Source organism: Oreochromis niloticus, linkage group LG22, assembly GCF_001858045.2.
Source record: "Oreochromis niloticus isolate F11D_XX linkage group LG22, O_niloticus_UMD_NMBU, whole genome shotgun sequence".
NCBI classification, from domain to species: domain Eukaryota; kingdom Metazoa; phylum Chordata; class Actinopteri; order Cichliformes; family Cichlidae; genus Oreochromis; species Oreochromis niloticus.
Window position 1 is genome coordinate 296,790 of NC_031985.2, and position 16,178 is coordinate 312,967.

A 16,178-nucleotide genomic window follows, 5' to 3' on the forward strand; every position below is an offset into this window, starting at 1 on the left:
TCGATAAGAGAATCGAAAATGGAATCGTGAAAATCTTATCAATACCCATCCCTGCTGTTAAATCATGACTGTTGGGCTTCATTTCTGTACTGAACAGTCATTTTAAGATTAGTTAGTAAATAACAATTAGCTAATGTTGTTCATGAGACTAAAGTCATCTCACTGTGGTAATGTAAATATAATGTGGCCAATATTATAGTTATTATTTCAATCATTATTAGTTATTACAGCAGTGAGTTTGAACTCTGTTTCAAATACTGAGCTTCAGTAAAGATTCAGGCTGCAGTTATTTATATTTCCTGTCACCTTAAATCTTCACTCAAAGACAGGTTTCTTTGACACTGTATATTTAACTGTATTATATATAAGAGACAAATATTGTTCTTTTAATATGTTGGCATTACTAAATTTCTCTCAGTGCTGACTTTAAATATCCATAAAATCATCACATTCTCTGTGAGATTAAGGTCGACTATTGAACGGTATGCTGTCCTCGCCCTGAGTTTCTTAGTTTCACCAGCTAGACAGCGAGATAACGATGCTCCAAAAACCAGACTTATTTTCCTTTTTGCGCTGATTTATTGAAGAATGGCCTCTGACCATTGCCTTCTCTTTGACCATCGTAAAACTGAAAGTACAAAATACTGTATTAGCTAACTAACATTGTAAACTAGCTTGTTACACTCTTACTGCAAGCTAACAAGATAAACTTTCAAATGTACAAATTATCGTACCATTTTTACACAAAACAAAAGATAATAATTATTTTATCGACACTCATACTTACAGACATATCTTGTCCAAGGCAACAACATTTTAAGGTCCGTATCAGCTTAGAACAATAACATTACGGCATCACTTTCCGCCATCTTTGATTTCTTCTTCACGTTCTCATTTTTTCCCTTCCTAAAGTAACCAAACCCATATTACAAAGCAGCCACTAGAGGGAGCTCTAGGGCAGTTTACAACTATAATATCCAGTTTAAGTTATTAAAGGCAGAACACTCCCCGCCTGGTACAATACAATTGTGCCACTACAACAAACTTTTCTAATAAACATTTAGAACAGTTTACGGCTATTACAAACACACTTATTTATCACTTGATAAAAGCAAAACCATATCAGTGATGGGTCTCAAAAACACTTTTTCACTTCCATCTTTCACAGTCTTTACTTCTGCTTTTCGAACCTTATTGTCCTTGCTCTCAAATGTTTTTACAACTTTTCCCATGCACCAGTCATTTCTGTGTGCGAGAGCATCTTTCAATAACACAACATCACCAACTCTTATGTTTGTTTTCTCATCAGTCCATTTTCTCCTTTGCTGTAGTGTTGAAAGATATTCACTTTTCCATTGTTTCCAAAAAGAGTCAGCCAAACACTGTACTTGCTTCCATTGCTTTGAGTAGAGGTCTGGCGGTCCAAAGCTTTCTGTTGGTGCAGATAATGCATTGACCTTTTGTGTAAGGAGCATTGCTGGAGTGAGAAGGTTTGGTTTGTCTGGATCTGTTGAGACTGGTACAAGTGGTCTTGCATTCATTATTGCCATTACTTCTGCCATGAATGTACTTAACACTTCATGCGTTAGTTGGACATGTACGGCTTTCAACAGAATACCATCTAGGATGCGCCTTGCAACTCCAATAAGTCTCTCCCACGATCCACCCATGTGTGACGAGTGTGGAGGATTAAACAGCCATGTGCATCCTTTTTCTTGCAGGTATAAGTTTAGTTCTGTGTCCTTGTGATCAATTTGCAACTCATTGCATGCTCCAACAAAATTTGTACCTCTATCAGATCTGAGTATCTGAGCAGGTCCACGGATGCAGAAAAATCTCCTTAAGGCATTGATGAAGCTGGATGTTGACATTGATTCAATGAGCTCAATGTGCACAGCTCTCGTGGACATGCAGGTGAAAAGCACAGCCCAGCGTTTACTGTCTGCACTTCCTCCTCTGGTGCGACGTGTGGTGACCGTCCAGGGTCCAAAGACATCCAGTCCTACACTAGTGAACGGTGGCATTGGTGTCAGCCTGTCCACGGGTAAATCTGCCATCTTTTGGGTCTGAAGTCGTCCTCGAAGCTTCACCATCAAGAGCTCTCAGATATGCCACTGCTCCTACGGCCATGGTGGAGGCATCTGAAAATATGCACAGTTCTTTTTTCACAGCAATGGCCTGGGAGAATGGGAGGTAGCACCTCGGTATCTGTAGCCGCTCAAGATCCTTCAATGAGCTTCTCCATTTGCTCCATTCATCTTCTCTTTCTGCAGGAAGTGATTCATCCCAGTCCTTTTGCTCTGAGGTCAATTCACGGAGAAGAACTTTTCCCTGCATTGTGATGGGTGACACGAAACCCAGCGGGTCATACCGACTGTTAACAGTGGCCAAGACACCTCTCCTGGTGAACGGCTTTTGTTCAGTGGTGACGTGAAAGGTAAAACAGTCATTTTTAAGATTCCACAGTACCCCCAAGCTCCTTTGCAGGGGTATGTCGTCCAACTCTAAATCCAAGTCTTTTAGATCCTTGGCTCTCTCAGCAGCAGGAAACGCTTCCACTACTTTGTGGTCATTAGAGGCTATTTTATGTAGCCTTAAGTTTGACTGTGCCAGCATCTTTTGAGCGCTTGTGAGTGTCTCAACAGCTTCTTCCACTGTTGCTGTGGATGCGAGACCATCATCAACATAAAAATGTCTCATTACAAACTGCTTTGCATCATGTCCGTGCTCTTCTTCTCCCTCGACTGCAGCACGCCTCATACAATAAATAGCCACAGCTGGGGAAGGGCTATTCCCAAAAACATGAACCCTCATTCTATAGTCACAAATACCTTGGTCGGGATCATTATCTTCATACCAAAGGAATCTCAGATAATCCCTATGATCCTCTCTCACTTCAAAACAATAAAACATTTGTTGCACATCAGCTGAAAATGCTACAGGCTCTTTCCTAAAACGCATAAGGACACCTAGTAGTGTGTTATTTAGGTCGGGTCCACTTAATAAGACTTTGTTAAGGGACTGTCCTTCAAATTCTGCACTTGAGTCAAAGACTACTCTCAGCTGATTAGGTTTTTGTGGGTGGTATACACCGAAGGATGGCAAGTACCAATGTTCTTTGTTTGAGTCCAAAGGTGGAGCGACTTCTGCATGGTCATTGTCCAGCATGTTTTGAATGAATTCGATATATTGTCTTTTCATTTCAGGGTTCCGGTCCAGTGTCTTTCTGAGAGATTGGAGGCGCTTGAATGCTTGCTCTCTGTTACTCGGAAGCTTTGGTCTTGGAGAGCGGAATGGCAAAGGCGCCACCCAGCTGTTACATTCGTTTTGATATACCTCCTTCTCCATGATGTCAATGAAGTCTTTGTCCTCTACTGACAGTGCTGGTTTGTCATCTTCCTTTGTCCTGTCAAAAACAGTTTCTCCCAGTTGATTGGTGTTTGTGTTTCCCCTGTCCTTTTTGGGGTTAGGTGTGGTGTTTAACTGGTCTTTGATTTGAAACGTGTTAGGACATGGGCAGAGGTAAGAAGCACGGCCATTCTGAAGAATATGTGTTTTGAGAACACTCACATTAGGGGGCTTATGCGTCTTCCCCATGCAGGCTTCCCCAACTATAACCCAGCCTAAATCCAAACGCTGTGCATAAGGCGTATTGTGTGGCCCATTGATTCTCTCTCTGACTTTGTGTACCTGTATAATGTCTCTTCCCAAAAGCAACAGAATAGGTACTTGTTCTTCTACAGGAGGTACTTTTTCAGCTATCTTCTGTAAGTGTGGGAACTTCATGGCCACTTGTGGAGAGGGAATCTCTCTCCTGTCATCTGGAATCATGTCACATTCAATCAGGTTTGGGAGTGGGAGCTTCACTTTACCATCCATTGACTCAATCATGAAGTTTACTGCTGTTCTGCTGACATTATCTGACAGTCCTGAGCATGTTCTGAGCTTGTAAGTCTCTGAGTGTGTCTTAATATTAAAGAGCTCAAAAAACTGAGACTTAGCTAGTGACTTGTTACTTTGTTCATCAAGCACTGCATACATCTTTCTAGCCCGTTCTTTTTCGCCTTCTGGATAGACTAACACAGGACTTATTTTTGAGCATGAATGTGGGCTATCTGCATCACCACAGACTTCTGTGCATTTGGAAACAACTGAGGCAATTGCACTATCCTGTGTCTCCCCGCCATCATCTTTATCAGCTTCAGAGCTCTCAGCTGGCGCAGGGGGTGGACCTGGATGTAGCACTGCTAAATGCCTGTCGCTACCACAGTCCATGCATTTTATTTGAGCCCTGCAGTCTCTTGCTAGATGTTGAGTAGAGCCACAGCATTTAAAACAGATTCTGTTCTCTTTTAAAAATGACTTGCGCTCATCTATGGGCTTTGCTCTAAAACTCTTGCACTTTTTAAGAGGGTGAGGCTTCTTATGTATTGGGCATACCTTGTCAGGGCTTTCTATTGGCTTGCTGTAACTATTTTGAGGTGAACTAGTGTCTGTAGGAATGTCCGTTTTGTGTACACTAATCACTTGCCTGTTACTGCCTCTGAAGCTTTTCTCCTTCTTGAAGCTTGTGTCGGCAGGAGGTGTGATGACAAAGCTTGGGTCGTTTCTTATTTTGCCTTGTTGTCTTACAAACTTTGAAAAGACACTGAAAGGGGGGAAAGAAACTTTATGTTCTTCTTTGTACTTTGCTCCTGCTGCAATCCATTTTTCCTGCAGTCCATAGGGTAACTTTTCCACAATGGGGTTGACTCCGCGAGCTGTGTCCAAATATGAGAGGCCTGGTAGGTATCCTCCATCTTTTGCACATTCTATTTCCTGCAGAACATCACCCAGCTCTCTTAACTTTGTGTTGTCTCTGTTGTTTAGTTTGGGAAACTGTTCAATCTTTTTTAACAGTGCATTTTCTACCACTTCTGGAGATCCATAACATTCCTCGAGTCTTTGCCACACAAGGTTGAGAGCTGCAGCTGGATTAAAGACATGGACTGATCGGATTCTTTTGGCCTGCTGACCAGACTCAACTCCAAGCCATTTGACCATTAAATCTAGCTCCTCTTGAGCTGTAACATGCAAGTCTTTAATAGCACTTTGAAATGATGCCTTCCACGCCCAGTAGTTTTCTGGGTGGTCATCAAACTGCAAAAGTCCAGTACTTAACATTTCCCTCCGTGTCAGGTACCTTGTAATATCCTGGACACCCTGTACCTCTGTTGATGTTTGAAGAGTGTTGAACGGATAAGGTTTGGGGGAATCCAGTCTCTCTCTCTGTTGTGTTTGGAGTTCCACTTTAACATTAGCCTTTTGAGCACTGTGTGAGCCGTCATTGTCTGTCTCTGCATTCATAGCCATTTCGCATTGTTCACGTGCAGCTTTGTGACAGGCAAGTGGATCTACTTTTAGTTTGAATCCTTCAAGGCAAATATCTGAGTGTTTTTGTACATACTCTGCTGTGCGTTGTTTTGGACTAGCGGGTGGTCCCACCAATGGATAGCGCAGTTCACTTTTTGAGAGTCCCTCCTCCTCTTCTTCATAAACTGCAACCTCTGCTTCTGCAACTGCAACAGCCTTTTGACAACTCAAAACATGTAAATTAGCCTCAAGTTCAGTTTTTTGTTTCATTATAGCTGCTTCTCTTTCTGAATAAGCCAGCTGTGCACGTGCAATCTCTGCTTTTGCTCGTGCTTTAAGCGCTGCAGAACTTGTGGATGAACGCTTAGATGTACGCGAGCGTCTAGACTCTGTCTGTGTGTCTGCGTTGCTTGCATTATCCTTGTTCTCCATATCCTCTGCGTTGTGCACTTGTTCTGTTTCTCTTTGGTCTGGTGTTTCTTCCTCTTCTGGAAGATCCAGTTGATATTGCTTTCCTGACCGTAGGCTCATAACGGATGCGCTGAAAATAGCTCCTCGTGGTTGTGCCCGCTGCGCTAATGTCTTTTTACTATGCTGTCCTCGCCCTGAGTTTCTTAGTTTCACCAGCTAGACAGCGAGATAACGATGCTCCAAAAACCAGACTTATTTTCCTATTTGCGCTGATTTATTGAAGAATGGCCTCTGACCATTGCCTTCTCTTTGACCATCGTAAAACTGAAAGTACAAAATACTGTATTAGCTAACTAACATTGTAAACTAGCTTGTTACACTCTTACTGCAAGCTAACAAGATAAACTTTCAAATGTACAAATTATCGTACCATTTTTACACAAAACAAAAGATAATAATTATTTTATCGACACTCATACTTACAGACATATCTTGTCCAAGGCAACAACATTTTAAGGTCCGTATCAGCTTAGAACAATAACATTACGGCATCACTTTCCGCCATCTTTGATTTCTTCTTCACGTTCTCATTTTTTCCCTTCCTAAAGTAACCAAACCCATATTACAAAGCAGCCACTAGAGGGAGCTCTAGGGCAGTTTACAACTATAATATCCAGTTTAAGTTATTAAAGGCAGAACAAACGGCGTATATTTTAAAGTAAAGGCTTTAAAACCAAGTTAGTACAAACATCGTTAATGTCACATAACTTTGCCGACATGTGGCCAACAGTAATGTTTTAATGTTCTTCATTATTAAACATTTGCACATAAATAAGTGACGTAATATTCAGTACTTACTTTTAAAAGTTTACTCTTCTGCCGTTTTTTTTTTGGCAAAATTATCCACACCCACCGCCGCGCTATGCATTCTGGGATATGTTGAGCCATGAAGTATACACAACCACGTTCTTAAAATTCAGGGAAATGAAGGACACATTTGAGGGCCGCATTTCGAGCAGCCTTTGAATTGGGACAGCCTTCGCCGCGTCGGTGTGACGTAATCGGCCTTAAAATGCGGCCTTTAAGGCTGCAGACCCTGAATTGGGATACAGACCTCATCATTCGGAGCACCAGCAGCAGTGATACTGGCCTCTGAGAGATGATGGCTCCATTTTACTGACACTCTGCATGAGGAGGTTGGTGGGGTCAAAATCTGCTTCTGCTGGTTTGGTCAGGTTTATCGTTTGGGTTAAAATCCACCCAACCTCTCTAACTTTGTCTCCAAAACCTGAGCCGACTCTCTCATGTACTCTTTTAATCCAGACCATCAGACTCCCTAAAAATCTGACCATCAGCTCGGCCTCCTGTCGCTCTGTCAGTGCTGCCGTCTCCCCATCATACATCACAGCAGGTCTCGCCTTCACTGCAAACTCACGTCTTCTTAGCGTAGCTTTAACAACAGCTATTGTTCCCATAATCTTCATGGTATCATCAGTTTATCCCTCTGTGTACCAGTCCACCTCCTCACTCTAGATCATGTTAAATAATCTGGTTAAACAGTCCACGGGCCTCTCTCTCAGACACCTCCATACCTGCACAGGTATGTCATGTGGACCAGCTGCCTCCTCCTCTTCATGGCTGCCCTCACTTCCTCCTTACTCGTCCGTTCGTTCATTAGCTCCTCCTTCCATTCTCTCAGCACACTCTCGAATACACTCTCTTTTCTCAGTGTCACATAAAGGTGACTGTAAGCCTTTGTCTTTGCTGTAGCTACCACCTAGCTATCAACCTTCACTCACCTCCTCTTCTTCAAAGTCATCCTACAGAGTACCATTAAATGCTGCACAGATATACATCCTCCCCTGACACCACCTTACAGTCTCCTAGCTTTCACTTTCCACTTTCTGTGTTAGATGTAGCCCACCTGTGTGCACCTTCATCACAATCAGTTTCATTTCTCTCTGTAACACCAACCTTACTTAGCACCTCGCGTCACCTCTGTTCCCTGCACCTGGATGTCAGAGTTCTGCTTCAATCACCACTCGCTATGATCCTGTCTGACCCTCTCTTCATGCTCCACCTTCAAAGTTTCCCCTACTCCATTTCTATCTGCACCATGGAAGAACAGCTAGCATCCACCTCCAGTGTCGGCCTTACTTCCCGTCCACACATCACACATCTACCTTCCTCCATGATATCAGCAGCTTTATCAGTCTGGTCCCTACATTACAGGCTATCATTGGTATCATAATGTCATGTACACTGAAGTGGACTCACACTCAGGAGAATCACAGTCAGCCTTTATTTACAGTGACTTCATCAAAACAAATGTGGAAAGAGAAGCTGTGCTCCAGGGAGAAGCAGACATCCAGTATCAACGCTCAGGCACGATCATCCCAGTCAGGGGGGAAATCCTGGGAAGCTTTGCACAGGGAGGAGAAACAACATTAGAGACCAGAGCCAAGGCTTTACCAACAACAGTCTTCCCTGGATCGATGCACTGACAGCAGCTGCTACCTGGAGGAGTAATGCTGATGAGCTCACGACTCACAGGTACTGCTTTAGTGTTTTAATTTTACACAACAATAAAACCCAAAAAGAAAAAACTGAAGATTTCTGTCAGTTTCACTGTAAATATCTGTAGCGTTTCCCTCTGTCAGCACAGGCAGAATACACTGGACTTTAATATGGTGCAAAAACCAAGATCAGCAGCCATAAGGATATAAAATGAGGTCATTTTCTATATTTATGAGAGAGCAGAAGCAGCAAAGGCTGTGTGGTGTAGGTGTGTCATCGCTGAGTCACACTGATGACTGACATGATACCAACCTGACTTCAAAGCAAACAGTGGCGACTTCCAGGAATCTAAAATATAAAACACATTTAGATTTATCTCCTTTATAATTCCAGATATCCTGCTTCATGTATCTGATGTCTTCAGTTTGTGTAGTAAAAACAAAGAAACAACATTAAATGATGAGGTGTGTCCAAACTTGTGTTTCACGCTGTTCCTTCTTGGCTCCACATGAAGCTCTCTTTGCTTTGCAGCTGTTTAGAGGAGTTTATAAAAACACAAACATAAATACTGAGAAGTTGTTGGATTTGGTACATTTTGAAAGATATTCACAGATTAAACTCTGAGTCAGTGATTCATCAGCAAAAGTGAGACGAGTGTGTAAGGATCATATAAATAACATGACTTTACAGTTCAGTGGTTTTCTCTGGGTTACAGCACTCAGACTCACCAATAACTGCTCATGTTGTTTGTCCTGAATTTGATTTGCTCAAAAACTGAAACAACTATTAAACAAGAGAGATTATTAACAGGAAGTAGAAAGAGAGAGCATATTTCTCCTGTTTTGGCTTCCCTTCATTGGCTTCCTGTTAAATCCAGAATTGAATTCAAAATCCTGCTCCTCACATACAAGGTCTTAAATAATCAGGCCCCATCTTATCTTAATGACCTTGTAGTACCATATCACCCTATTAGAGCACTTCGCTCTCACACTGCAGGCTTACTTGTTGTTCCTAGAGTATTTAAAAGTAGAATGGGAGGCAGAGCCTTCAGTTTTCAGGCCCCTCTTCTGTGGAACCAGCTTCCAGTTTGGATTCAGGAGACAGACACTATCTCTACTTTCAAGATTAGGCTTCAAACTTTCCTTTTTGCTAAAGCATATAGTTAGGGCTGGACCAGGTGACCCTGAATCCTCCCTTAGTTATGCTGCAATAGACGTAGGCTGCCGGGGATTCCCATGATGCACTGGGTGTTTCTTCTTCACTCATTATGTGCTAAAGAATATATAAAAAAATCAAATCCATTTTTTTCCTTGTGATCTTATGTTTTGGTCAATTTAATCTTTTACTGTTTATAAACCATCCAGTGTGTGTTTTTATGAACAGCAGCATCAAACCAATAACTCCACATTTACCTGCAGGGTCTGTCAGTATGTTGATGCAGGCGTTGCTCCTGAGAAAGAACGCTGAATTAATTAACACGATTAACTATCAGCAGGAATAATTTAATCAGTTTATTTGTTGCTGGAATCTGTTAACGTTAACTACCAACTCAAAACAGTGATGTTACACAGACTGTAAGTGTAACAGAAGCAAAGATGAAAGTGTGGGGCTCAGCTTTAGATCAGTCACAGCTGCTTCACTCTCATGTCTCACCATTTATAACATGAAGTTCTGCTCCAGCTGGTATCTCATCATAGACGTGGAGCTGTTTGTCATCCCCTGCAGACACATCAGAGTCAGCTCCTCCTTGAACATTAGTGAAACATGCTGCCTGTTGTGATGCCATGCTCTGATAACTGAAGTTAAACTGGACTGTGGCTGCTTATGAAGCTTTTACTGTTAAACTGAGTCAGTATTCAGTTTTAAAAATGTTATTGAACAATTTCAGCTGATGAATAAGGTGACCTAGAACATGGTCTCCACCTGTTCTCATCCCGTGGGTTAGGGTTGCAGAAGGTCCAGCGTGAGATTAATATGAATGATTTTGGACAGTCAATCATGCAAAGCTACTCTAATGTAATCCAGGAATCCAGCAGTCCAAGGACGGAGAGCTTGTTAAACTGTGATGGGTCAAGACCAAAGAGCTGAACATGAGACTGGGTCAAAATGTTCAAACATCACATTTATGAGATGAAATAAATTATTCACAAAGGTTCAATTTCACTTGAACTTAAAACTGGAGCTTTGACAGAGAATCTAGAACATAAGAAAATTAAATGACTTCATTTAAAGTTTGCTGTTAACTCCAAACTTAAAATGATTCATTTTAAGAATGCATCAAGACAAAGCAACAAATTTGGTTTATTTAGAAACTTGATGTTCAGATTCAAAAACTGAACTTTGTGGTTATGTTGGCTTGACTGCTAAGTTAAGTTGCTAACAGCACACCCGCCCTGTATTTTATTTTAGTGTCAGTTTTAAAATTTGTTTTACTAAACTCTTCGTTTACTAAATGAAATCTGTGCACAGTGGTGAACAAAATGTCAAGAAGGAGTAAAAAGTCCCGTAAACAAAATTCAGATCTGTTAGCTAGCCCAGGTGGCTAATGTGTTAGCAGTTAGCAGACAGAGTGAAGGCAGGAAACTCAGCTGAACATGAAACAAAGATGTGAGACTCATCAGGATAAAGTGTCTAAACAAATACATAAATCAGCTAAACCACAGCACCTTGTTTTAGCCTCTGGGCACGTTTGACTTTACTCACCTCGTCTTTTAGACTTTTGTCTCCAAATAAAGTAAATGATGACGAGAACAAGGCTGCAGACGAAGACAGCAAGGGCTCGGATCCCTAAGACAAACAGATGATGGTTGGCTGGAAAAGCAGGACAAAGAATAATTATCTGAGATCATGTTACAATTATTAAACAAACATAGACACTACATACTATTTATTAATATCATGTACACTGCTGCAAAAACTTAAAGGAACACTTCAGAGTCTAGCATCAGGTCAGCTGTTAATGAAATTAAGCAGCAGGAGTACTTAGAAGGGCAATAATGAGACGACCTCCAACACAGGAACAGTTTTACAGGTGAAAGTCTCAGACATTGTTTACTCCTTTTCTGTCTGTTTTCACCAGTTTGACATCTGGCTGAGGTCAGTGTCTCTACTGGTAGCATGGGGTGATACTGGACCCTCCAGAGGTTGCACAGGTAGTCCAGCTTCTCCAGCTGTGGCACATTGAAAACGTGCCACAGCTGGAAGCTTTGCTGTGTCTCAGGGTGTCTTTGAATTCAGCCTCTGTCAGTTTATAATTTTCATTTCCATCCAACGATGTGGCATCCTTCCATTGCTAACACATCCCCTCGTTCATATTAGATATGCAGTAATAGTTTGACGTGTTTTCAAAGTCTTCCTTTAAGTTTTTGAGCAGTGTTTTTTAAAATGTAATTCAGAACAGCTGAGTTTGTCTTACAGAGCATCGTACCTCAAACATAAATGTCATTTATACTTTCTGTAAACAGCAGAACGGATTTAATTTGCATACATGTGACTGAGAATTATACATTTAAACCTGTGAAGCTGACTGATGTCTTTGTTGGAATCACACCTGACGGAGCAGATGTCTCTGCTGGCTGATGAGTAACTGTTGTAGTTATTGTTGCTGAGGTTGTTTCATTATCTTGAGAATACAACAGAGAATATAGTTACAGAATCTGAAAATGAGAGACTTACACATATGTATTTTAGCCAAATATATACCATAAATAAATAAAATGCACGTTTAAAAAAAATACAATTTCTATAACTAAAAAACAAAAACATTTCATAATATTTTGAGATTTGGAAACAATGATTGGGTACTGGATTTGTTAAAAGTCTGAATTATGGTTGTTTTCTGGGTTGTTTACTGCTGTGTTATACAGGAGCAAACACAGTGACGTCATCGACAGCACTGATCAAACTCAAAGATCTAACCTAAGCTCCTCCTGCTCTCTGCTCTTCTTCCTCTTTGAGCTATAAAGTATGATGTGCTGGTGGCTGCAGACCCCTCAGGTTTAGCTCATTGAACATGGAGTTTAATGTGTTTTTGGGTTCATGTGTCTCACCTCTGTCAGATCTCTGTCCTTTGGTCACATTCAGATAAACAGCTGGTTTTCCATCACAGTTGTACAGTCCAGAGTCAGCAGGCTCAGCTTCTCTTATACTTAATGTTTTGTCCTCAGTGGAAACAGAAATCCTTCCTTCATTTATTTCTCCAGAGTCTCTGCTCCATGTGGGAACAGCTGATCCTCCAACATGATGAGAACAGTTCAGAGTGATGCTGCTCCTCTCTGCAACACTCACTATTTTAGTTCCTGTGAATATTAATGACATTTATCATTAAAGTGATTCTTTCCAACATGCAGCCTGTTAAACAGGAAGCTGTGCACTAAAGTTACTGCAACAAGAAGTGGTTAAGAAAATGGATGAGGATGATGATGATGATGATGAAGGATGGATGCTGTCTGTCTAATATTTACAGTCGTTCATAGTCTGATATCATCATCTGACTGAATTCAGCTGCACTCGATCATTTTGTGTGAAGAGTCGATGATGAGTCAAACTTTCTGTCAGCGTTCAGAGAGACTGATGAAGGATTTATGCTCCTGGTGTCAAAGCTCTGTGGTTATGCAGAGAGGTGCATTATGGGAGTTCATGCTTCACAGACACATTTGATTTAACCTGACAAAGTGTTTAAAATATGTTTGCATGTCACTTGTAACAGAGATGGATTTAAAACATAAAATAGAAAAACATGATGTTACCTGATGGGATCACTGTCAGCTCCACAGCTGCTTCATGGTTACAGAAGTATCTGCCAGAGTCTGAGAGAGCAGCTCTGAGGATCATCAGAGATCGATCAGCCAGTGAACTGTATCGTTTCTGTGGATCATTGATGTGTTTTATATTTCCGTCTCCATCAGCTGTAAGTATGTCAGCTCTGCTTCCTCCACTCTCTCTGCTCCACCTCACTTTACCCTCCACAGAGTGAGGACAGCGCAGACTGACCTGTGTCCCCTCCTTAAGTCCTTCATGGGTTAAACCTGCAAAAACAAACAGAGTTTTTCAGAATCACATAAACCTTCAGATGCTGTCGACACACGGTAACAACGTATCTGTGTGTGATGGGCTGTAAAAATGTCACAAAGCTGAAAACGATTATTTTTGAGTGCACAAAAACGCTTACACAGATGAAGTGTATCAAATTGAAGACTTTTCACTGCATATTAGTATATTTTACTTAAGCTTAATAATTAGAATAATGCTTTGCTCACTTAAAATAAACGAAACAATACCTTTCCACTAAAACTGTTTATGTTGTTTTCCACCTTTTCCTTAACCAGAGCCTGCAGGGTTAACCTGAGTGTCCCAGTTTGTTTAACCAGGAGGATCTCAGGCCTGATTATTGTTCATGTATTATAAATATTCTTGTTCTATTGTTATTTCTTTTATTCTTATTAAATAAATTTCCATGTAAAATTGTTCCACGTTAGCATTATGTTCATACATGTTACAAATGCCTGTAAATCAAATGAGTTCAGTGACAATTACTGTTTGTTTGAATCAATTTAATCATAACATTACACTTTTAAACTAATGCAGCACATATAACAATGTCACAAATATATTCAAATAAATACATTTTTTAATGTGTAACTCATTTTAGAACTAATCTTTCTAGAAGTGAAAACAGTCTGTCCGTCCTCTCCCTGCTCTCCTCTCCTCAGCCTCTCTTTGCTGCCTCATGTCCTCTCTGAGGTCTAGCAGCTCATCATCCCTGTCTCCTTTCCTCTTCCTCCCTGTTGTGGCTGGCTGACCTCCTTCTTCCTCATCGCTTTTGTTTTGGTCACCCACTGCTGCGCTTGGCCCTGGAGTGTCCTCAGGGAGAGAGGACATTAGGACAGAGGGCTAATGGAAGGTCTCTGTCCTGTCAGGGGTGATCAAGGAAACACATGGGAAGACAGCAGGAACCAATCAGACACAGCGAGACAGGGCAAGCAAAAGTGAACACAATGCACATGAGACAAGGACTATCAAAATAAAACAGGAAGTAGCAACACACTGAGACTCTTCACTCTGTGTGGTTTTTGTTCAGGGGAAACACGGAAACAGAACAGACGGAGCAGAAAAAGGAGGAAACACAGAGAGGAAATGGATGAAGGTGAGGAAGAGAGAGGTAAATAACCATGGAGACAAGACTGACTTCCACAGGAAACACAGAGGAACGTAAACAACCTGATCAGAAAACTCAAAAGCACCAGAGGACTAAACTAGGAAGCACAAATCTTATAAATCTCTTTAAGAATACAGCAACGATTCAGAAGTGCACAAACACAAAACACTGGGTCAAAGAGCCAGAACCACGAACTCATGATCGTAGCTTCAATCAGGAAACGCTGATTTCCTGATTGAAGGTTGGACTGTTGGTCGTATGAAGCACTCGGTCTTTTCTAACTTTTTATAGTCCAAACAAAATGACTTCGTTCATCTGTAAAATAACTGATGGATCATTTTATGACAGATTTACTGTCAGTGAGATAAAAACTGTGACACGACGCGTCGGACACTTTGAGCTGCGTTCACACTTTTATCCAAGCACACAGTCTCACACTGAACTTCACAGCTTTTATTATCTGAGAGTCTCATATGTAAACTATAAATATGTAAATGTGAATAAAGTGAAAGAGTCTCACCTGCAGTGACATTAGAGCCCAGAGTGCAGGCTAACAGGCAGCAGAAGATCTTCACCTTCATCCTGACACAGTGGGAAGTGTCTGAATAGTTCCTGTGTGATCTGAGAACAGGAACTCGGCCTCTGTGAACACGCCTGTTCTTCCTGCTGCTTGTAACCACACAGCTTTACAACCACAAACCTCTGCAGACAGATCAACAAACGTAAGGACCAACTCGACTGACGACACACAGAGGAGGCAACGTGTTATTAGCTGGAAACTTGTGGTTTTAACCAGAGTTGCAGGAAGAAAAAATGCACACGGAAACCAAAGGATATTAATAATATGACAAGAAGCCATTTACACGTCACAGCACTGAGTCCACTGAGTTCAGTGGAAGTGAGTATTTTTAAAGCTGTGCGGTTCCAAGTGTGTCAGAAATCACACTGATCAGTCACTCATTCAGATATTGATGAAGAAGCACTGGAAGCTAAAATCCTCTTCATCAGTTCTTCACTGAGAGCACCAGATCCATAGAGGCTGGGGTCTATCACACCAGGTGAGACCCCAGGCTGTGTAAAGATGCCACATATCAGCAGGGTGAAGGGTGTGTCTCCTCCCTTTACTGTGTCTGTTGTTGTGACGCAGTGTGAGACTCGGGACTCCTCTCTGTGGTGGGGGCACTTGCTCACCCCCTCCCTCAGAACAGCACATCACTCACGTAGGCATCTCGATGGAGTGCTGGTGCTGAAGAACAGAGCAGAGTGTAAAGATGTCTGAACTTTATAAGGGTTCCACCTGCCTCAGGCGAGCGTCTGGAGGAGCCTAACCTCAAAGATGAATATCTGCATATTTACATATCTCCAAATCCCTCTGAAAAACAAACACTTATGATTTAACCATTAAACTTTTATTTATTTAATCCAGGTAAAAAGTGTCGTTGACATCTCTGTTCTAAGAGGCCGAGTCTCTGTTGGCATTATTAGAATTACTTTGAGTAAACGTCCCAAACATATAATCACCAATAACATCTCATACAAACATCCATTTGATGTAATTTAACATAATTAAAAAAGTTGCTCTGATGATGAATTCCCACTGTAGAAACAGGCTCTAAAAACAATTTAATGACATTTTTAATGCTTTAATTTTCAAAATGAATTTATTTACAGTTTTACAGTACACACACATCAGTACACACACATCTGTACTCACACATCTGTACACACACATCTGTACTCA

General features: G+C 41.3%; 2 protein-coding genes across 17 annotated transcripts in view; both read right to left on the reverse strand.

Moving 5' to 3' along the window:
- Positions 1-15,117, reverse strand: part of LOC109200264 (hemicentin-1) — a 28,539-nt gene extending 13,422 nt beyond the window's left edge. For 7 of the 16 annotated variants that reach the window (XM_019355770.2, XM_019355768.2, XM_025902586.1 and 4 more), the window contains exon 1: positions 788-1,069. In XM_019355770.2, the coding sequence (XP_019211315.1) occupies positions 788-815 (28 nt within the window). In that variant the 5' untranslated portion in view covers positions 816-1,069. Of the gene's footprint in view, positions 1-787; positions 1,070-6,899; positions 8,188-8,592; positions 8,812-9,692; positions 9,731-9,933; positions 10,000-10,026; positions 10,341-10,983; positions 11,092-11,794; positions 11,903-12,329; positions 12,579-13,028; positions 13,308-14,957 lie in introns of those variants that run through there. The other 9 variants (XM_025902587.1, XR_002060453.2, XM_019355774.2 and 6 more) reach the window with 9 other exon arrangements.
- Positions 1,046-6,456, reverse strand: LOC112841722 (uncharacterized). Its single transcript, XM_025902589.1, has one exon. The coding sequence runs from the start codon at positions 2,091-2,093 to the stop codon at positions 1,092-1,094; it is 1,002 nt and encodes a 333-aa protein (XP_025758374.1). The 5' UTR covers positions 2,094-6,456; the 3' UTR covers positions 1,046-1,091.
- Positions 15,118-16,178: the final 1,061 nt, after the last annotated feature.